This window comes from Furipterus horrens, unplaced genomic scaffold (assembly GCF_987537825.1).
Source record: "Furipterus horrens unplaced genomic scaffold, mFurHor1.1.pri manual_scaffold_2, whole genome shotgun sequence".
In the NCBI taxonomy this organism is placed as follows: Eukaryota; Metazoa; Chordata; class Mammalia; order Chiroptera; family Furipteridae; genus Furipterus; species Furipterus horrens.
The window spans coordinates 210,314,644-210,336,464 of record NW_028327172.1 but is presented as its reverse complement, the minus strand read 5'-3'; the positions used below and the strand labels follow the sequence as shown (position 1 = coordinate 210,336,464).

Here is a 21,821-nt window from a genome sequence, read left to right as displayed (position 1 = left end):
ATCACAGAGCATGCAGCATTTCCAGCTCCAAGATCCCATCCAACGGCCTCCATCCTGATTCATTGGGTGTGACCTGGTGGCTGCCTTACTAGGTCCTCTTTCTTCATGGAGAAGTGGGTGAATCACATGTGCCCAAGTCTGGGACCAAGCCCTTCAGGAAACAGGTGGAAGAAAACATTCTTGATCCCCTCCTGAGGTCTGGCCTCTAGGACACCTGGGTCAGGGAGTCATTTCCCGATTTGTCAACAGTCACCAGCAAGCATGAACATGCAGAGGACAGTCAAAATGGATGAGCTTCCTCAGGGAAATGGTCCCTGACAGATTTTCTGCCTTGGGCACTGCAGGCTTATTCATCCAGATCATCTGCAAGAAAAAGGGAGTGACAAGACCTCCTTGGAATATTTTTGTAATATTTAGTATTAAATTATATGAATGTATTTTGTTGAATAATTATATTAATGAAAAAATAATAAAGAAATTCAAATATGTGTAAATAGATAAGCCTCCCTCCCCAGTCTTCCTCCTCAGCTACGATTGCTGTTATTAATTTCCTGTGTATCCTTCCAGAGATGTATTATGTATATACAAACATGTTTATGTAGCCATATGTCCATATTTTTCTTATATAAACGAGACCATCTTGTACACACACTGTTCCACAGTTGCTTTCTCCTTTTGCATCCCTTTTCATGATGCACACCTTGCACGGATGACTATGATTTATATCGTCTCTTCCCAATGAATATTCTTTCAGGTTGTTTCCAGATTTTGCTATAACAACAATCATTCATTACTTTGATGCAATGACTAATCTTGGGTAAGCGTTGTTTCCCACACATCTGATGCTATTACAAAGCAAATATCTAGAAATGGCTTTGTTGGGTTGAAAGGTTTGTTCATTTACCAGTTTGATTAGATATTGCCAAAATGTTATGGCAACGGCACAGCCAGCAACAGAGTGTAAGAATGTCTATTTCAGAACACCTTCTTTGGTATCCACTCTCAAGTAATTAGAGTCTCATTTGGGGACTGTTTAAAGACATGCCAGTTGCCCACGGCCTGGTTTTTGAGTGTGGGGGAAAGATCACCAATCTAAAAATCAGAGCAACCATGTCCTAGCCCTGGCTCTCTAACCCCCTAAAGTATGTTGGATGAGTTGCTTCCCCGCTGTGGGACCCCAGTTTCTCATCAGGTAATAAGACCTTTGAACTAGAGACAGGCTGACTCCATGCCCCCAAATCTGTGATATGGCGATGGTCACTCGCCACAGCATATAAAAGCAACTCAACGTATCAGCTCCGATGAAGTTCCATTCAGAGCCAAGGCAGGTACCTTGTGAGATCCAAAGGATGAAGCGTGAAGCTTGCCTTGGAAAAACAACAGCTAGCAAACAGCAAGGAGGCCGTGAACCGCAGTGACAGCATAGAGTCACGGGTCACGTTGGGTGGCATTGTCTACAGGGGCTGAGATTGCTCAGAGGAGGGAGGCCTGCCACTGCGCACCTCGTGTTATCAGAGATTAACAGAAAAGTGCCCTTCCCCTAAGATTTTAAAGAGAAGTGGGAACTGACCAGGCGGTGGTGCTGGAAAGGGAGCCGGGGCGTATGGTGTTGTGGGAGCCCCACCGCCAGGACAGAATGGCACCGTGGGCCACGGGGAAGCCCCGCCCCAAACGCAGCTGCGCCTGACTGCACGTTGGCACGGTTGCTGAGAAACAAAAGTGAGCCCCTTATCCCCCGCAACCACCATCGCTTTCCTGTCTCAGGTAAGGACAGCTCTGTCCTTTCAGTTTGGGCACACGCCTTTGACTCCTCTTGTTCATGACCCACATCCAGTTCATCACCCAATCCTGCCAACTGTAGCTTCAATGGAGATCCAAAATCCAGGGCCTTCTCCCCACCGTCCCCGCTCTCACTCCGGTCCTTTGTTACTATTATCTGTCAATTACATTCTCCTAAATGCCTCTTACCTGGGACTCGGCTTCCACCCGAGACCTCCTGCATGCTATTCTCAGCATAGGGGCAGAGCAATCAGGTCACCCCTCCAATGGCCTCCCAGGGCACTCAGAGTGAAAGCTGGTCTTTATAATCACTTACAAGATCCTACAGAACATGACCTGTTCCCTCTTCAGACCTCACAGCTTGTCATTCTTCCTCCTTCACTCCCTCCCTCTCTTCTCACCAGCCTGCTAGCTTCTCAGCTGCTCCAGGTATATACTTCAGGCTCAGCACCATTACACTGGCCATTTCATCTTTCTAGAAAATTCTATCCCAAGAGAGCAGGAAGCTCACACCCTCACAATGTTCTCAATGGATCCTACCCTGTAAACCCTATTATAAATGCAACGTGCTCTCAATCCCTCTTATCACGTTCTACCTTTTCTCTTAGTGCTTACTTTACTATGTAGTTATATTATTATATTCTCATATTTATTATTTATTGTCTGTCTTTTCCTACCCCACTAGAATGTCAGCCCCATGAGGGCAGGGATTTATGCCTGATCATTGTGCCTTAATATGGTGTCCACCCTATAGACGGACTCAAGACCTGTTGGTTGAATGCATGAATGAATAAATAAATGGTGGGGTTTCCCAATGAGCTGCTATGAGGATAAAATGGGCCGGAAAGTTATCATCAAGATGGGCATTTTCCCTCATTCTACTTTGTCCTCAGCTAAGGAAACTAGAATGTTCTATTTGACTCACAGCAGAGAGGTTATACCAAGAACTTTGCTCCCCATCTCCATCACTTACCGTTTGTGTAAATCACTCTCCCTAGACCTAAATTTCTTCCTTTGAAAATTAGGGCCAATGATACAATGATTCCTCCCAGGAGATAAGATTAAATGTGAAAATAATGTGACATGCATTTTAGTAGGATGTCTGCCATTTTGTAAGTACTCAAGACATCTTAATTAACGAGTGATATTATTTAACAGAGACATTAAGGGGGAGTCTTAAGGGGGAGTCTCAAGATTGGGTGAAGCTCCTGGCTCTAAGGAGTCCAGCGTTGGGATTGGTGGGGGTGGCCTGGAAGTCACCGGCAGGCCCAGACGCCTTCCTCCCACTGTGTCCACACCAAACCAGCAGTCTCCCCCAGGTTTCCATTTTGTATTCTGGGCTTTGCCTCCCCATGACAATCTTTGCCAGTGAAGCAGAAAAAGTCAGTTTGGGTCTGAGGGAAAATAAGGAAATAAAAAGCTGGGCTTTTTACAAGGCCAACCTTGTAAAAAGGGCCCTCTTGCCAGTGGCTCCCACCCCGTCCCTCGCTTAGGAATTAAGATAGCTGCCTTTTAAGGGGAGGGGCCCTCCAAAGGAATGAGGCGAGATGACCACAAAGGTGGGGTCAAGAGTCAGTGAAGGCTGGTGACGGATGCAGGTAGAGGAGATGGGGCGGGAAGATCGCCCTCCTGCATCCCGCTGGCTCGCGGTGGCTCCCTGGAACAGGTGGGAGCCAGGTACCTGGTGAGGGCGGCCGCTGTGCTGATTGGCTGGAGCAAATGAGGAGACATCAAGGTGTTGGGGCCAGGCCTGGGGCCTGGAGGGGCAGGACTGGCTGGCCTTCCCTTCTCCCGGTGCTTTAGGCAAGAGTGTGAACCAGCAAGCCCCAGCCGGCTGATGCCAAGTGGGTGGCTAAGTCAGCCCCGGGCAGGAGAGAGAACGTGAATTTAGAAAGAATGATAAAGGTTTCCTGACTGAGGAATGATAAAGATTTTCCCACCCTCGCAACCCTTGCCCCGTCTCACAACAGCATTAAGAAGTAGGCGCTGTTTGTGTTCCCATCTTATAGATAAGAAACCAAGGACAGGAGAGGTCAGGAACTGCCCACTCGCTGCAGCCAGGAACAGCAAAACCGGACTTCCAGTCCACACCATTGGGCCTCTAAAGGGACTAAACCACTATACTACATGTATTTTTAAAGGACTGTTCGTTTCTGTTAATAAAGACATCTGACTTAATTACACTAATAAAAATTAGTGTCACTCTACGTTTCTAAAAAGCTAGAAAGAAATAAACCAAACCTCTCTTGAACCACCAAAATAAGTATTATCTGGACACCAAAGCTCCTGTGTTCTCCAGACAGATGAGTACACGCCTCTGGCCATCACTAAAAGCTTAGGTACTCTTATTTTGTTTGCCTGGTTCGTGGTCCACGTACCCCTTTTGAATTCACTGAAGAAAGCAGGAGTGTGTGTAACCTATTGTCAAATAGATTCAGATTTCAGAGATTCGATCTTGTGTAATAATAGGAAAATTATATATTGGTCTCTGCCCTCGGTTCCCGGCACCGAGCTCCTAAGAGTTTTGTGGATTTCTAAGTGAAAAAAGCACTAAGAGTATTTTTTGTCCTACTGTTTGGACCCTAGTTCCTGACACAGGGCTCCTCAATCCCTTGGAATTTCCTGGGTGACAGGACTGTGTTTTCTTCTAATAAGGTGGCTCCAGGTGGGTTCCTGGTTGGGAGTTGGTCACCAGAAAGACAAAGACATGAGCAGAAACTTGGAATTTTGAGCCTCCTTCCCATTCTCCACAGAGGGGCTGGAAATGGAGTTCATGGTCAGTCATGCCTATGTGTGGAAGCCTCCTTTAAAATCCCATAAATATGGGGTTTGGAGAACTTCCAGGTGGACGATCACATCCACACAGGGAGGGTGACGCATCCCAACTTCATGGAGACTGAACTTTCTACACTAGGGACTTCCCCAGGCCTCGCCTTATGTATCCCTTTAATTAGCTATTCATCTATGTCCTTCATTATATCCTTTAATAAACTGGCAAATGTAAGTAAGTGTTTCCGTGAGTTCTGTGAGATATGCTAGCAAATCAATAGAACCTGCGGAAGGGGTTGTGGGAACCTCAGATTTGTAGACAAATCAACGGAAGTGTGGGTACTCGGGGGGACCTACTACTTGCCATTGGCATCTGAAGTCAGGGGCAGTCTCATGGGACTGAACCCTTAACTTGCTGGATTGATGCACCTCCCCTGAGTTACACTGCAGGACACCTGGCTGGTGTCACCAAACTGCCTGGGGCGGGGCACACGCGCAGGTCTGGTGTCCGCAGAGTGGAGCGTGGGAGCAGGGGGAAAGGAGAGCAGACACACAGGAGGAAGGGCAGGGCTTATTGCTCCTTGTCCCGCGTGATAGACGATCGTCATTTAAGAAGGCTGTGGGACTTCAGGGAAAGAACACGCACAAGCTTTGGATTCCGACAAACTTCCCTGCAAAACAAGAACACATGAGGAACCTCACTAATGCTGTCTGTGTATAAGAGCTGTCAAACTGGGGGTGACTCATCTCTCTTCCCTGGGCCTCACTCTGCTTCCATTAACTCCAGCAAGACAGAAGTTTCAGGATGCCCGAAGACTGAGGCTGTTAGAGACCTTTTGCCCCCCATCCGGGGCAACGTTAAGCAACATTCACCTATTGTCCACACCAATTCCAGCTGCCTCTCCGCCCAGGCCTGGCATTTTATAATGTAGATTTCATTATTATTCAGGGACGGGGAGACCCACAGACAGGGAGATGGCTGCCATTGGAAAAATGTTTGTTACTACTCACATTGCCCCAAAGGAGGGGGCACACCACACTCTAACGGGCCACACGAGGAAGCAAGGGGGATGGTCAGGAGGCGGAGAGAAGAGCAAGAGCCTGTACTGTGGTTTCTGCAGGAGGCAACAGGGGGAGGCAGGCTCAGAGGCTTAGGACTGGCTAGTTTGAATAACATCAGCAGGTTCTGAGGTGTAGGAACCTGGCCCTGCGGGGACGAGGGTGTGGGAAGAGTAGCCTGGAGTGTAAGAGTCCCATGATAGCCCAATGAAGGAGGTGTGTGTGTGCGGGGCTTTGCCCTGGCTGGTTTGCATGTGAAAGGAGCGTTTCCAGGTAGGTCTTCTATTATCTCTAGACATTGGCTATAGCCCTGGGAGTGGCAGACTCTCATGGGTCAGCAAGGCCCCAAGATGTCAAAGTATCAGAAAATATAGAGGGTGGAGGGATCAAGAGAAAGAAAGAAAGAAAGAAAGAAAGAAAGAAAGAAAGAAAGAAAGAAAGAAAGAAAGAAAGAAAGAAAGAGAGAGAGAGAGAGAAAGGAAGGAAGGAAGGAAGGAAGGAAGGAAGGAAGGAAGAAAGAAAGAAAGAAAGAAAGAAAGAAAGAAAGAAAGAAATACACGTATAGAAAATAAAATGCACAAGGAGTATCATGGGGCGTTGGCCTTGGCTCTGTGATGGGCTCAGGGTGGTGGGACTGCAATGCACAGCCAAGCTCTGTGGCCTCGAGCAGGTGACCCTTCGAAGGTGCGAGATGTCCTGAGCCCTGCGTGCCCGCCTTGGATGAGGGCCCCCACTGTCTTACTTCCTTTTCAGCTCCCAGCCAGCCCTGTCTCTGGAACAGGAAGAACGTCTGTAGGTGGTGCGTCTTATCTTCTCCTTCCTTCATTTTAGTGTTTATTTGTTTTCCAGAAAAAAGGCACACCAAGCACTGAGGTCGACGCACCTGCTTCAAGATTCGTTCATTTTATTTTCTTCCTGAAAAGAGGAGCTGTTACGGGTGCCATTGGCAGTCCTGCTCTGGGAACACTTTCCACCGCCACAGCCCTCCCCCCATTATACACTGGGCTTGGAGCCCACCCAGCTTGGAAAGGCAGACAAGGCCTTGCTCACACACGTGTCTCTCTGACCAGAGGGGCTTTGTCATAGGCCTCTGTCTAGAGTCTGGGGAAACTTGAAGAGGCCTGAGCGAAGTGAGGATGGGATCCCTGCTCCTGGCTTCGGACATGCAGGCCTTCTCCCTCCCCAGGAGGTCCCAGGGGTGAGGCAGAGTCTGGCCAGCAGTTCCACACCTGGGACAAGTGGCAGAAAAGCATTCCAACCTCGTTTGGTGAAAGGACACTATTCATTAATTGTGGTATGTCACTCATTCAACATTGCTTTCTTCATTTCTATATTGAAAATACCAGCAATATTTACTGGTTGCTTTACCATTGCTAGAAAGAGTATAAAGAGTTATTATTTCATTTGGGGGAGAATGTAAATTCTACCTGTATAGTTGTGACATCATGAGCTGATTTCTGCAGACCATCTTGGGGGAGAAAAGCCAGCCAGAGCCCCAGTGGGAGCACATTGTCCACTCCCCAAGCTCCTCGGATGCCTAGAACTGGTGTGTAGAAGCAGAGAGAGTTACCAGTCCCCGAAGCCGGCAAGTTCACTAAGGACACCATGGACCCTTGGGGAGGCTGCCCTGGCCCAGGTGCAAGAACAGACAAACCCGTCTCTAAATGACAGGGCAGAGCCAACAGGAAGCGGGGAGGGTGTCTGACCGGGAGTAACAGGAGGCCAGGCACAAAGTCAATGACCTGCTCTGTTCCCTCGAGAGCCCTCTCAGAGAAGGGAAGGTAAGAGATTGGCTGAGGCCACAATGAACCGCTCTGTGAAGTGCCAGGAAAGACGATGGGCTAAGACGGAAAAAAACTGATGGTTAGGTTCAGCACCTGCTTCCTCTTTGAAATAGGGCAACCTCATTGGCCTAGAACTGTGATACGTGCCAGTCTGCCAATGCTGAGAGGCTAGGAGGGAGAACTAAATTGCTTTGCAAAAAGAAAAGGGAGGGCTTTAGAAAATATGAGGTGGGCATATGGGGGAGGGGTTGAAGCCATGGAACAAAGAAGTGAGCCATCCTGTGGTCCAAGCACAGGCATTGGTCATACATTTTGCTGTGTGGGGTACAAAGCTACGACGCTCCATGATGTCTTCAGTAAAACATAGACCCTCGCTAACGGGACGTTGCAAGTTTGCTTTTTCAGAGATAAGACGAAGTATGGAGCCTTACTCCGAGGTGGGCACAGGGGTGAGAACACAGACTGCCCCACAACCTGCTCATTTCTCCTTCTTTGGCCAAAGCAAGTCCAGTGGCCACATCCAAGCTCAAGGTTTGTTACTTCTCTGTTTCTTAAGAAGAAGAGTCGTTCACATCTGTCTCACCCACGAGGACTGGAAGTGCCTCCACAGTCAGGTGGGCCTTACCCACCATCTTGGTGCCTCTGGTGCCTTGCACAGCACTTGGCACAGAGCAGGTACTCAGTTGGACTGAATCCCATAATCTTTTACCTTGTCATGATCTCTCTCCTCTTTCACTCATGCGACCAATATTTATTGAGGATCTATTATGTGCTGGGGCTATAGTGATAGACACAGTGGAGACCATCTTTTCTGTGTTATTATTTATGTATCCAACTCCCTGGTGAAAACTCCCCCTGAATACCCCACCACAGACTCACCAGTTCCCAAAACCGCCTTTCTCTAGCATCCTCTCCCCACGCCCCATCCTGATCCCTCACTCAGCAGGACTGCTAATGTTCCTGAATGAGAGATGTCAAGGTGAGAGAGCATTATACACGTGGTGTTATGAAACTCAGCATCACGGTTGATGGCTGGCCCTGCATTTGCTGACGGCCCCAGGCACTTACGCCTCCTTTGCTTGTTCTGCCAAAAAGACTTTAGGCGGGACGTTGGGGAAAGAGGCAGATGGGTAGAAGGCCAGGTGAGATGTGCTGGACTCCAGAATTCAAGTCAGCACCAGCGTGGATGTGAGTTACAACATGGAGTGAGCCTGGGGCCGCCAGAAGAAAGAGGCTCTGTTTTCTGCTGAGATTTGGTTTTATAAGAAACATGAGACATTTCTACCACTGAGTGGCTCTCGGGATGCAGACATACCCTCCTGCAACTCCTCGTATCTACCTGAGAAGGTTTCTGTCTCTTGCTAGCCAAGGGAATTATATCTTAATAAGACACACACACACACACACACACACACACACACATGCTGGCTCCTCCACTTTGTATCCAGAAAGTCCTCAGAGAGAAAATATGGAGTGCCAAGCTAGATAGACAGTCTGTGTTGTCTTTATATGCCTTTTACCGTGTTCTTAAACATCCCCTCAGCCTGTGACTATGGGAGAGCCCTGAGCAGGAATGGAACGTTTAGCTTCTGGAACTTTCTTTATCAAAGAACACAAAAGGGACTGGTGTATTCTGTATCCTCTATGGCTCGGCTCATGTCTAAAGACCACAAATGTCACTTACCTCTCATCAAGTGAAGAAAATTGTGTGGCAGGGAGGGCTCGGAGACCCCCAGACCTGGGTTACTCACTTACAGGCTGTGCCTTTTATAGGCTCTGTGACCCTGGCAAGTTGCTCAGCTTCTCTGGGGAAATGAGGACAATAGCATCTATCAGACAGAATTGTTGGGGACATTTAAGAGAATGAGGCAAAGCCACTGGCACATAGTAGGTGATCGGTAATGGCTGTGCCTCTTTGCATATTGTATTAGAGAAAAGACTCATACTTTTAAAGAGTTCACATACAAATTTTTTGACTTCCCTTCACCACCAGTCTTGCACTCTGGACTTCAGACTCACTTGTGTTGAACACCTACTATGTGAGCACTGGGTGGGGCTCTAGGTGCTCGAGATTTATTGACTAAAGTGTTTCTTACCACAGCCCTTAAAGACGGTTTCATTATCCCCGTTGTCCAGATGAGCTTGCTGGGGCTCAGAAGAGCTCAGTAACTGACCTAGGGACCGTGGCTGGGAAGCAGCAGAGAAAAACCTGTAGCCCAGGTCCTGCTGACTCCACCATGTTGGAAACAAGCCTCCTCCCGGCTCTGCCAGCGGCCGGAGCCATGTGTGACTCAGGAGAACCATCAATTTTATAGGCTGGAAAGGACCTGAAGAAGGCTTCCCAATTGGTCTGGCCGGGCTGGGTCCCCGTGTTCACATCGTCTAGACCAGAGCAGGGTTATGGTTTAATGATGCCTGGAAGTGTTTTCCTATTTCAGGACTATATGGAACTGAGAGGTGTGAGTGGGCCAGGAGGACCATGGGAAGGGTCTGGGGTATTAGGTCCATTCTCTTGGGAATGGGGGTAAGGTTCACAGGTCAGGTCTCTCCTGCCATGACTGCCATCTTTGACATTTCTGAACATGTCAAGCATGACCAGGCTATTAAAATACAAACACCATAAAAAGGTGAAATATTTTTCTTTTTTGTTTGCTGTTACTTCCTTCACCTAGAATGATGCCTGGCACATAATAGAAGCTCATAGCTTATTAATTAATTTCAGGGCATGTGTACTAACTGCCCCTCCGTTTAGAACACCCTCGCCCAAGAGAGTCACCTGGCTTGCGTCCTCACTTCACTTAGATCTAGACTCCAAAGTTAGCTCCGTAGAGAGGCCTCCCAGAACCACCTCATCAAGAGCTGGTTATATTGCATCACTTCTCAGCTGCTCCTCCATCTTTACTTTCCCTCTTTGACATTCGCATGTTGGTGAGTTGATCCTTAGTTTTCCACTGGCGGTTCCGTGGGGGCAGAACAGCCATCTCTTGTGGACTGCTGCGTCCCCAGCCCCTAGAAGAGTCTGACAGCATCTGTGCTCAGTGAAGTGTGTGCTAAATGACCGAGCGAACGAACAAATACACGTATGCTCCATGGGAAAGGGTCAGCTCGGTGCCTGGACACAGAAAGTGAGAGAGAAAGGATGTGTGGATGATGGTGATGAGGAGAGGATGATGATGACATTCAGATGTGCTCTGAGGCTGTCACGCTCCAGATGGGCCACGGACAATGCTCAGTGTGGGTCCTGGTGGGGCAGTGAGTGTAAAATGCCGCCCTTCCCCTCCACTGGCCACTCCTCCCTGCCACCAACTCTGCAGAAGCGCTTTCACCAGCTCCGGCTCCTCACTCTTTGTTCCTTGTGGAATTGTGACAAGGCAGTGGGGACATTCGTCCTCTCTCCCCAGCTATGCATTAAACCATGTTCGTATTCTTCATCCTAACATGTAAATGACTAACTGCAGGGCCATCCCTGTGTCTCACCACAGGCCAACCATGCGGCCCCACCCCTCCTCTATTTTCTCCTATCTTTGCTTCTATACTCACTGTTATCTGCCTAACGTGCCTCCGTTCCACCCTGTTTCCTACCTAAAGTCCCCTCCTTCTTGAAGCTCAACCTGAGATTTTCCAGCAGTTTCTTCCTCCTCTCTTTGGTTTATCACACTGGGCCTTTATCACAGGGTGCTGTTCTTACATAGATTTCCCCTCCAGGCCAAAAATAAGCTCTTCAAGGTCAGGGGTCCCACATACAGTGTCTGGTACTGGGCAGCTCAGACTCGAGCCAGTAGCGGGCATTTATCCAGCCTGTGGACTTGGCTTGCAGACCTCCTAGGTTCAAATTCTGCCTCCCCTCCTACTAACTCTGGGTCCCAGATGGGTGTCTCACCCCAGACCCCAGGCATCCCACTTGAAATCAGTACAGGGGGCATCAAACACCAGAGACAAAGGGATGAAGGTATGAAGGGAGGAATTTGGAGTTTGTCACCTTATGGGATGACTTAGGACAGGTGGGGAACAAGAGTTGTTCCTTAGATATTCTTTGCACTGGAATATAGTGCCCTTCTTATGAGTCCATTAGAACTAGACAAAGAGAAACCAAACAACAATGAACATATTTTTGAAAAATGCACAGAGCTTTATTATTTTTGTTAATTCAGCAGAAAGTGCATTTCACTGAAAATCATCCCCCTGCCTCATTCAGCTCAAAGATGGCTCGTCACTTCTCAGGTACACATAGCTTTGCGGGCTGTGGAAACATTGCGGTGAATGACCTTCACAGATCACACCTAAGGAAATGAATATAAATCAAATTCAAAACACTAAAACAAAATTACAAACTCTGCTTAAATAACCCCCTGCATGCTCGTAGCACACATGTTCATCTTACAGGGAACTTGGGGAGCTTTACAGCATCCTGAAGGGCTGGGCCGTGACACCCGATGGACTCTGTTCTCTTCTGATCTCATTAGCATGAATCACTCTGCACCATGGTGAAGAAGAATTTGCAGAAAGAGCTCCAGGACTCCCCACAGTATTCCTGGGCTCTCTTCTTCTGTTCCATCATGTCTGAGCCCTCCAGACACTCGGGATCATTGGAGTCCATGGTCTTGGACTCTGCGGGGCCAGAGAGGGTGTTCTCTTTGACCTTGCTCGGCTCCAAGAGGGAGGCTTCATTGGCCATGCTCTGCTGACTGGGAGCTGGCTCCATTGACTCCTGGTTGGATTTCTTCCTAATGAGAGTAGAGTTCACCAGCTTGAGATTGGATTCTGGAAACTTCTTTCTGCAAACCCTGGTCTTCAGGACGCTCTTGGAGTCCCCACAGATGACCTTCTGTGAACGCAGGCTCCGGCCAATTTGTTTCCAATAGCTCTTTTTGTTCGATTCCAGGCACGAGGTTGGATTTCCAGTAAAGAAACAGGAAAACTTCTCATCCTGACGGGTGCAATCAACCTTCAGGACAATGCCCTGCTCCTTCTCAGTCACCACCCATCTGCAGTCGGCCTGGTCTTGGGTGACAAACTTGCCTTTGGTCAGGTACTTGGGTGGCTGGCTTCCCTGCTCAGTCTGGGGCTTGCCTGGAGAGGTGGCTTTGCTGCCACGACTTTTCTTTACTTCCTTTTTGCCCTCCACCAAGAACACCTGAGCAGCCAGAAGGAGGAAGGACAGCAGGATGAGGCTGGCGGTCCTCATGTCTTCAGTTTGGTGGGAACCTGTTTGACAAAAGGCAGGTGATTCAAAGCCAGGCAATAGTTAAGCAGTGCAGGGCTGCAGGCCGCCCCTCCCTTCACCCTGCCACATGCTGGCCCCCTTAGGAGTGGGAGCAAGAAGCCTTCTGATTCCTGGAATTACTAGACAAGCGGCCTGTCCATTCATAGTTCTGCTTGACTGGAGTCTTGGATATCAAAAACTTACTACTCTTCATTCTTTCCTTTCCCACTCTCTGAGCCTTAAGTCTCACGCCCTCATTCAGTCCCTCATTTTCTCCTGCATCTGCTCACCCACGCATGCCTTTATTCACTCATTCAGCAAGCATTTATGGGGCACCTACTACATGCCATGCACTAGACTAGGTGTTGAATTTATCACGGGAAATAAGAAAGTCTCACATCTTAAAAACTTAGAGGCAACTCTTTGGGGATTCTTTATAGTATTGACTAGGAGTCTGTCTCAACTGTGTCTCCAACTTGATCTTGGGCAAGTTGCCCTCCCCTTCGGGGTCTCAGTTCTTTTATCCAAAAATCAGGGTGTTAATGAGATAACTGCCCACTCCCCTCCAGCTCCCGTGTCCTGGATTTCTGTCTCACATTCTACTTCAGCGGTTCTCAGCCTGTGGGTCGCGATCCCTTTGGGGGTCAAACGACCCTTTCACAGGGGTCGCCTAAGACCGTTGGAAAACCCATATATAATTATGTATTGTTTTTGTGATTAATCACTGTGCTTTAATTAGGTTCAATTTGTAACAACGAAAATACATCATACATATCAGATAGTTACATTACAATTCATAACAGTAGCAAAATTACAGTTATGAAGTAGCAACAAAAATAATTTTATGGTTGGGGGTCGCCACCACATGAGGAGCTGTACTTAAGGGTCGCGGCATTAGGGAGGTTGAGAACCACTGGTCTTCATGGACTCAGATGGCCACGCTATGAGAAAGGACATAGTAAGTGACAGGAAAAGTGACATCTGACCCAAAGTTAAACGTGCACAAGATCTGTACCCTCTGAGACGGGTGGGTTTGTAATGAGGGCATTTGGGATGAGGTAAGAGCCCAGGGAAAGGCATGCAGGAGGGGACATCATCCAGTCTGACTGGATGAAGCGACCCAGGGTACGGAAGGGTGACTGTCCCCCTGTGCACTTAGGCTGCCGTGGCAAGTGCTGGGCATAAAGAATGCCCTTAATCAATGCATTTGAAGATAAATCCCTGAATAAATAGGAGAACCTCAAATGCTACACTAACCTACACGGATTTTATCAGGTGGGCAACAAAACCACGCTTGAAAGGACAGAGACACAGTATTTCTGTGCTTGACTAGTATTTGATTTCCTCCTTGTTATTCCACACGAGAGTCCTTCCTGGCAGGTAATAAATCTCTCCAGTGACAGCTATGACAGTGAAGGCTCAGGCCCGCAAATAAATCGTGCAAGATCCCATGAAGGGCAAGTGACAAAGCTGGGACAGGGAGCCAGAACTCATCTCCCTGGTCCTTTACACCACCTTTCTTGCCTTCACCTTACTCTGCCTTCTAACAATATTGGCACGAAATAAAAAAGCAATCATGAACAACTCAGAAGCTGGTTTGGCTGAATTCATGATGACAAGCCAGTTTGTATTATCAGTGCTCCATCCATTTTAAAAGAAAATATTGAATTTTGTTTAAAAAGAGGCTGGCCTAGGAAATGGCTCTGATCCATTTCCACCCTGGGTGTCTGAGCTGCCGTTAGGATCGAGACAGGGAAAGACAGGCATAGACATGAAGGTGGGACGGGAGGCCAGGTACACCTGATGAAGACCTACTCATTCCTTACGGCATTGGGGCTCAGCACCCCCACACCCCTAGTGGGATCCAGACCACAGGCACCTGTGGCCCTCGGGGAAGCTGGAAGTAGGGCAGACAATCACACTCTTCAGCGAGCCAGGCCCTTACCTTGTTCGGAGTGCAATTCCAGATGCCAGAGTGAGCTTGCCGGCTTGTGGCTGTCCCATCTGCGGTGCAAGGCAGGGAAGGCCCGTTTTATAGGAGCCCCGGGTTTTCACAAGGCACACACCTGTGTGGCTCTAGTCACACACTCCTCCCAGCCACGCCCCTTTGGAGGCAGCCAGTCGCTGCAGGGAAAGTTGTTGGTGAAATCCCATGGGTGGGGGTGGGGCCATCAGACCTGCTTCCTCCAAGTCCTTTTCCTCCCCCGCAGCAGCCAGCCTGGTTCAGCCTTGCAAAGACCCCCCTCGATGAGACAGAGCCCCCAGAAGCAGTATCTCTGGGGAAAGTTATAAACAATAGCAAAAACAATCATAGCTGCCAACCACCGTGCTGGGTCCCTTTTACCTAAAGCTCTCCCTGCGCTCTCCTCACATTCACTCGGTGACCTGGCAAACTGTGGCTCCTCCCACTTTACAGATGGAAAATGAAAGCAGGGGGATATTCAGGGTCCGTCCAGGGTCCCAGAGCTGGGTGGATGAGGAACCCAGGCTTTACACCTGGGGCTCCCTGCGTCCATGCTCTGGTCTTTTCCCACCTGCCACTCTCAATACGTGTTTGGTGCGTGAGGGAAGGAGCTGGGGAAGCCGTCTAGCTTCTGAGAGCCTGTGTCCACTGAGGCACCAGAAGTTACTGTGTGGGCGGAGGAATCTATCCGTGGCTCTGGACGGCTGGTGGGAGCGAGTTCCTGATCTGGGAATTCCTGCTGAACATACCCACCTGCGGGTCACACGTGGGAACCTCACTCTGGTCAACTTCCGATGGGCAATCTTGTACCAGAATGATGCAGGTGAAGTGCCCTGGACACAGCATTCACCTAATCCCTGTCCCACCTGTCCCACCTGTCACATAAGCTCTCAGAACCTCTACTTGTCCGCCTACAGATTGCTGGGTTTCATACTAAACGGTGGGGCTGAGCTATTAATGTAAAGTGAAGGAGGACAGACCTGGTTCATCATGGGGACGCGAGCTGTGTTCTTTAAAGACAGACACCTGTTGTTTTCCCGGTTAAACACAGAGAAAGAGACTCACGTTCACAGAAAAGATGTGGACCCCACTATATTTTGTCACTTCCCTTTTCATATTTGGGCGTAAGAAATTGTATTTCTTTTCTTAACTCCGCTATAAAGAAAACAATGGTGTGCAAATGATAATAAATGGCAGCCGACCTTGCCTCTGTGACAGGGGAAATGAGGAAGTGGTGGGGACTGTGGCATCTGCAGGTCAGCACTCGGTCCAACTGACTGAGGGCATGTGGGTGGCATGGCGGTCAGTATTTCAGACGTCATGATTTTTTCATATACTCGTGCATTTTTTGATAAAAATGGAGACTCCTCAAACTTTTTTCAAGTATATTTTATTGATTATATTGTTACAATTAAGTTCCAGTTTTTTCCCCTTTGCTCCCCTCCGCCCAGCACCCCCCCTCCCCTGCAATCCCCCCACCCAAGTCCATGCCCAGGGGTCGTACATACAAACTCTCCCACTTCACCCTTTCATATAATCTTCTTCTTCTTTTTTTAAATAGATAAATGATTAATTACTTATTTTAACAGTAAAAAATAACAATTCCTCCCTCTCAGACTTAAGACCCTTTAAAATCTTATGAAGGACAATGGGCGAAGGTCTCGGGCTCCTCCTCGAACTTTAAAAGAAACGCCCCAACATCCAAATGTGTGTATAGGGAACTAGGCTGGCATCTAACTGACATTCTCTAAAAATGCTGTCCTGGCCCACAATAAAGATGCCAGGAGTCTTAACTGTGGTTGGAGTCCACTTCAGAGGTGCACGTTTGAGAACTGCAGGGTCACAGAGCTGTGGATGTTGGCTGGTTTACTCAGAGGTTCGAAGGGTCTTTTCATAAATGCCATCAGAGGTGGCCAACTCTCCAGGCTCTAAGCCTCGTTTACCACTGGCTCCCAAATAGACCCACCCCCATTGTCCTGACCACCACCTTAGAGAGCCACGAGCTCCCCAAATAGGCACTCGTGGTGGTGCGTTAGAAAAGTACTGGGACGTGGGCAAGATAAAGCAGCTTTGTTCCGCAGGGAGACAGAGATCAAGGTGGCTTCTGAAATAACGAGAAGTTCATCTGGATCCTCAGGACACAGCCAGATTTTTTTCTGGAGGAAGGCTGTAGGTCAGAACACAAGGCAGACTTAAAGAAAACACGTGGCCTCTTTTCTGAGAAGTGTTTCTCTAAGCTTTGGCAGGGAACATGGGACTTCCCCCACCGGCTTCCCACGGGCCTTCAGCCTTCCTGTGATCCCATCCCAACTTCTGTCTTGATCTTTCTGTTTGAAGTCAGAGGGGCACAATATTAGCCCAGGCTATGTAGACCTTTCCCTGTTGGCTCAGCTCGTCATTCCAAACTCATTTACACACATACACACACAGACTCTAGTCTGGCTACACTGAGCTACTCACCCAGCACTTCCTGGGTGCACTTGCCCACTTCCTGCCTTTGCTTCTTCTGTTCCCCATACTTGGAATGCCCTTCCAGTCCTACTTGGCCTGGCACACACCAGCTCATCCATCGGGATCCAGCCCAAACACCATCTTCTCTCATCAGTGGCATTGGTGCCCTGGCCCACATCTCATCGAGCATCCCCTGTGGGGACACTCTTACGCTATAATGCCATACTTACAAAACTGTTGCACCGCTATTGATACAGCATTACTAAAGTCTATACTTTCTTTAGACCTCCTTACTTGTCATCTAATGTTCTTTTTAAAATCATTAATAGATTTTATTTTTAAGAGTCGTTTTTGGTTTCCAGCGCAACTGAGCAGAAAGTATGGTGATCCCATATATACCCTCCACCCTGTTGCCCCCTGACACTGCTGCGCACACGGTCTGCATCCCCCAGAGAGTGGGACAGTTGTGACAGCTGGTGAGTCTTCTTTGACACATCACAATGACCCAGAGTCCATGGTTTTTCTAGTACTTCACTCTTGGTGTTGTTGTTCCCACAAACGTGCAATGACATGTATCTGTAATGATAGCATCATAGAGAGTAATTTCACTGGCCTAAACATCCTCTGTGCTCCCCCTACCCATCCCTCCCTCTTCCTAAACCCTGGTAATCACGGACCTTCTCCCTATCTCCATAGTTTTGCTTCGTCCAGAATGTCACATGGTTGGAATCATATGGAATTTAACCCTTTCAGATGGGCTTCTTTCACTCAATATATGATTGTAAGGTTCCTCCATGTCTTAATGGTGTGACAGCTCATTATTTACAGCACTGAGTAATATTTCACTCTCTCAGCGTAACACCATTTATTTATCCAGTTACCTCCTGAAAGACATCTCGGCTGCTTTCAAGCTTTGGCAATTACGAATAAAGATGCTATAAAAACTCCTGTGCTGGCTTTGGTGCAGACATTAGTTTTCAGTTCCTAATGGGCTTTTCTGCCCAGGAGCCCATCCAACATACCACATGACACCTCACAGGCATAACTCCTTGGGCTCTCTTTGGCTGGGACAGTTGCTCAGACGTGTCTTGTTTTTGATGACCTGAAGTGTTTTCAGATGTCCTGCTCAGGTGTTTTGAGAGTGTCTCCCATTTGGAATATACCTGGCATTTTTCTCATGATTAGATTGGGGTCATGTCACCTTCGCAGAGGAACCCTGAACACAACTGGTAACCACCCACACACAGGTTAAGTCTGGTGGCTGAGTGCAGGTCTCATGCAGTCTGGTGACTGCAGGTGATTTCAAGTTCAAAAGCTGATTTTACTGTCCTGGGTATTACTACCATCCGGTTCATTGACCTAGCAGTCCGGCACCTGTGGATGTATTCACCAGAGATTGTATCGGTGGATACAATTTTGTTCTGAGGATACTCTTAACAACACATTTTGTCAGGTCAAACTTGCTCAGAAATCATCCTCTCCTTCAAAAATAACCTCATATACAGAGAACATGCTCAGTCACTGCATCAAAGCAATGTCAGTTTTTTGGATAGAATCATGTGCATTAAAGACCTGTTCATTGTCAGACAATGAGGGAATCGTCTAAACAAGCATCAGCTAAAACCTATTAAGCTGGCAAAAGCATTCAGAGACCTCATTAGATCCTGGTGGTCCCAAGTGGCCGCTGCTGTGAGGGACAGCCTCCCTTTCTGGGGTGGTCCAATCAACCTCAGAGGGGCTGGGGTCTACATCCAAGAGACCAATGGTGGCAGCATCCTGACTTGTCAACACTTTTGTTTTAAGAGGAAGATTTTAGCGTGCTGAGAAGCGGGGGTACCCAGGAGGGCCAGGGCACATTGGCCAGAGATTTACAACCACTCCTAAGTCCCGATGTTTCAGGAGATGCAAAAGCCAAATGTTCTTTCCTCTCTTCCTTTTTCATTGGGTCACCAGTCTTTAAGGATGTGATCCTTTGTGTCACACTAGGTGCAGGGACAAATCACGAGATTATCAAGGCAAGTAACAGCAAAGAGATTTGCCCTTAAAGCATCAGGAATATTTGGGAAGTCATGACTTTCCAAAAGAAGGGTTCCCTACGCCTGGTTACTGACCTGGAAGGTGGGCCTGCCTGAATTTGAAATCAAAGGGGTGTCTACATAGGATGTCAGTGCTCAGGGGACTGGCAGTCATGTCAGCCTCCAATGGACTGTGAAAGGGGACCCTCCCTTGCCAGAGATTGTTTGTCCGCCAGAGTAAGAGAAGGTGGGCACCCCTGGAGCTCGCTGCCCAGCTCCATGCCCTCTGTGGTGGCCCCTGCTAGCGTTGCCAGACAGGATGACCCAAGTTGACTGGTCTCAGCGCCCTCAAAGCACTCAGAGGGGAGCCCTCCCTGCTTCCCACTCTCTCCTGGAAGCCGTCCTGTGCCAATTAGCCCCATGCCTGGTGACCTCTCCTGCGGACTTCTCATTACCCCGGTAGTCACCAGAGGACGAGGTTTGGTTTAGTAACCTGTTCCCCTCTTTTTTCAACTTCCAATGATCTAAAAGTGTCACGGAGGATCCGCGCCCCCGGAAGCGGGGGAGGGGTCGAGCAGTGCACGTGTGCATGGCCCTAGGAACCAGGGTGAGGTGCTTTGGGCGCGCAAGGGATTCTGGCAAGGTCATTTATAGGGAGAGCAGAGAAACGCTGCTGCCTTTTTTGGATCTCCCCTCATTCCCCGCTGCTGGAGGCTGGAGGTCCTGGGCCCCGGACATCAGGCATGGTAAAAGCGGAGGGGAGGCTCGAGTCTGTCAGTGGCAGGCTCCCCATGGGGACCTGTCCATGGCCGCAGGCCCCGCACCCCTCCCCGGGGCGGGCGTGTCAAGGGCTGCCAGCCGGGCCTGTGGGTGGCGGTCGGAAGAAGAGGACCGCACACCGTGAGCAGGAGGCCTGGATGCACAAACTCGGAAAGGCGCCTGAAGCGCGACAGAGACTTGCGATCAGCTAAGCCCCCCAGCTTTACGACACTTTTGGGGAGAAGAGGTTCCTGGCGCAACCTTGAACCTAGCTGGCCGAGGGTGGCAGGATGGTTTTTCTTTGGGTGCCTTAGGGGAAATGGGCTTGGAACATTGTTAAATAAAAGATTTCTTTGCTTTCCACTGAACTCTGTCTTTGGAGTTCGGCCTGGTAGGCGGTAAGCGATAGGACCTCACCTGCTGGTTGGGATCAGTGACAAAAGCAGAAAAAGGGTGACTCCCCTTTTCTCAGCTTTTCTTTAAAAGAATCCTGAGTGGATTCAATGGTTTACTGTCTTAGACTCCGACTTGTACTACCCAACTTTTAGGACAGATGTTCCCCGTTAAGGGTTATTCCAAGCGAGGTCAGCTGTGTCCTTCCACGTGTGTGTGACGGGAAGAGGCCTGTTCCCAGAGTTCAGGAGCACTGGTGACTCCATATCGCCACCACGTGGTGATCTTACCCTGGATCACCTTGAGCGAGGCAGGAGGGTTTTTTTCTTCCCCTTTGAACATTTCTTTTCGTACTCGGCATCCTCACCGCACGATTTCATGGCTAAAGCTTTCGTTGTTCCTCATTTCGTTAGACCTTTATAACAACACCGTGGAGTGGCTGCTATTTATGCCTGAAGTAAAGGTGAGAAAACGGACCTGAGAGCCCTCCCAAGTCCCAGAAGTCATTCTCTCAGCTGGCCCATGTCTCCTGCTCCAGGCCCAGGATTCTTTCTGCTGTGATAGAAGAAGAGATTGACACCACAACTCAGAACTAAGCCTGACAGCAGCCGAGCCTAGGATTCCGAGGTGAATTCAAGAGGGAAAACCTTGGTCAGACTTCAGTGGCTGACAGGGGCAGAGGAGCCTGGGAAGGCCGGTGAGAATGAGAGAGAACAGACAGCCCGCGGGAGATGCATGGCGGAGGGTAGAGGGTAATTCCAAGGCCGGAGGGGGATGGGGACTATGTCTTTGCATAACACGGGTCACTATCTTTATAGTTCAGAAGTCTTTTTTTGCACCTGACTTCAAGGAACATAGAAATATGTTGTCAAAGGAGCGGCCCCAGACCTCCCAGCCGCCACCAGGGAGGCACAGACTTGAGCTTTGCAGGCAGGAACTACAGTCCTTCTGGAGCTCAGAGACCTGGATATATTTGCAACCAGACACACAGCAAGGTATTTCTCATGCTTACATTGTTTTTAGCCACTTTAACTGAACGCAGTTTGATCCCAACCACAATTTTTGCATGTCTCAGACATTTCTTAAATCCTTCCTGCACACATGGGGGTGGTGGCTGAAAATATCAGTAATTGGCCTAGTGCCCAAATTGGCCCAACATTCAAATAATCTTTTGGTCATTGAGTGTGAGAGGAGGAATAGTATTAGACATGATATAGTTCAATGCCATCGGTTTAAATTTATCACTGTAATTAACTTGACAAATATTTACTGAGTGCCTAAATGACGCTCAGGCTAGGTACATGTCACTGACGAGGTCTCAGAGCCTATGAAGTAGCCGTGTGTTAACTGGGTACTGCCAGGTGCTATTTCAGTAAAGTCCCAACGTCCAGGTTGAAGACACTGGAAAGTTATTTCTGCTTCATCTCAAGTCCAAAATGGATGTTCCCACAGTGGATGATCACCAACAAAACTCAGCGGGTGCCTCTAGAATCCCAGTCTCGCCAGACTCTGTGACTGCAGCTGAAGTGATTTTGCTTTTTGGCAGTAATGTGTCCTGGACATGGCTAATGTCTTTTTCTCAATCTCTTTGGTGCAAAGTACCAAAGATCAGTTTGCCTGGAAGATCACCTGGAGCTCCAAAACTC

At 48.7% G+C, this 21,821-nt stretch overlaps 1 protein-coding gene across 1 annotated transcript; it reads right to left on the bottom strand.

Annotated features, from left to right (window-relative positions):
* Positions 1-11,497: 11,497 nt before the first annotated feature.
* LOC150020336 (fibroblast growth factor-binding protein 1-like) lies at positions 11,498-14,618 on the bottom strand. The gene is made up of 2 exons (XM_090268208.1): positions 14,540-14,618; positions 11,498-12,596 (listed from the first exon to the last, which is right to left on the bottom strand). Exon 2 carries the CDS (start codon positions 12,574-12,576, stop codon positions 11,851-11,853), a length of 726 nt encoding a protein of 241 aa, XP_090124334.1. The 5' UTR covers positions 12,577-12,596; positions 14,540-14,618; the 3' UTR covers positions 11,498-11,850.
* Positions 14,619-21,821: the final 7,203 nt, after the last annotated feature.

Bases quoted from the DNA above. Each gene is read 5' to 3' on its own strand.
- LOC150020336 (XM_090268208.1), bottom strand. From the start codon at position 12,576: ATGAGGACCGCCAGCCTCATCCTGCTGTCCTTCCTCCTTCTGGCTGCT.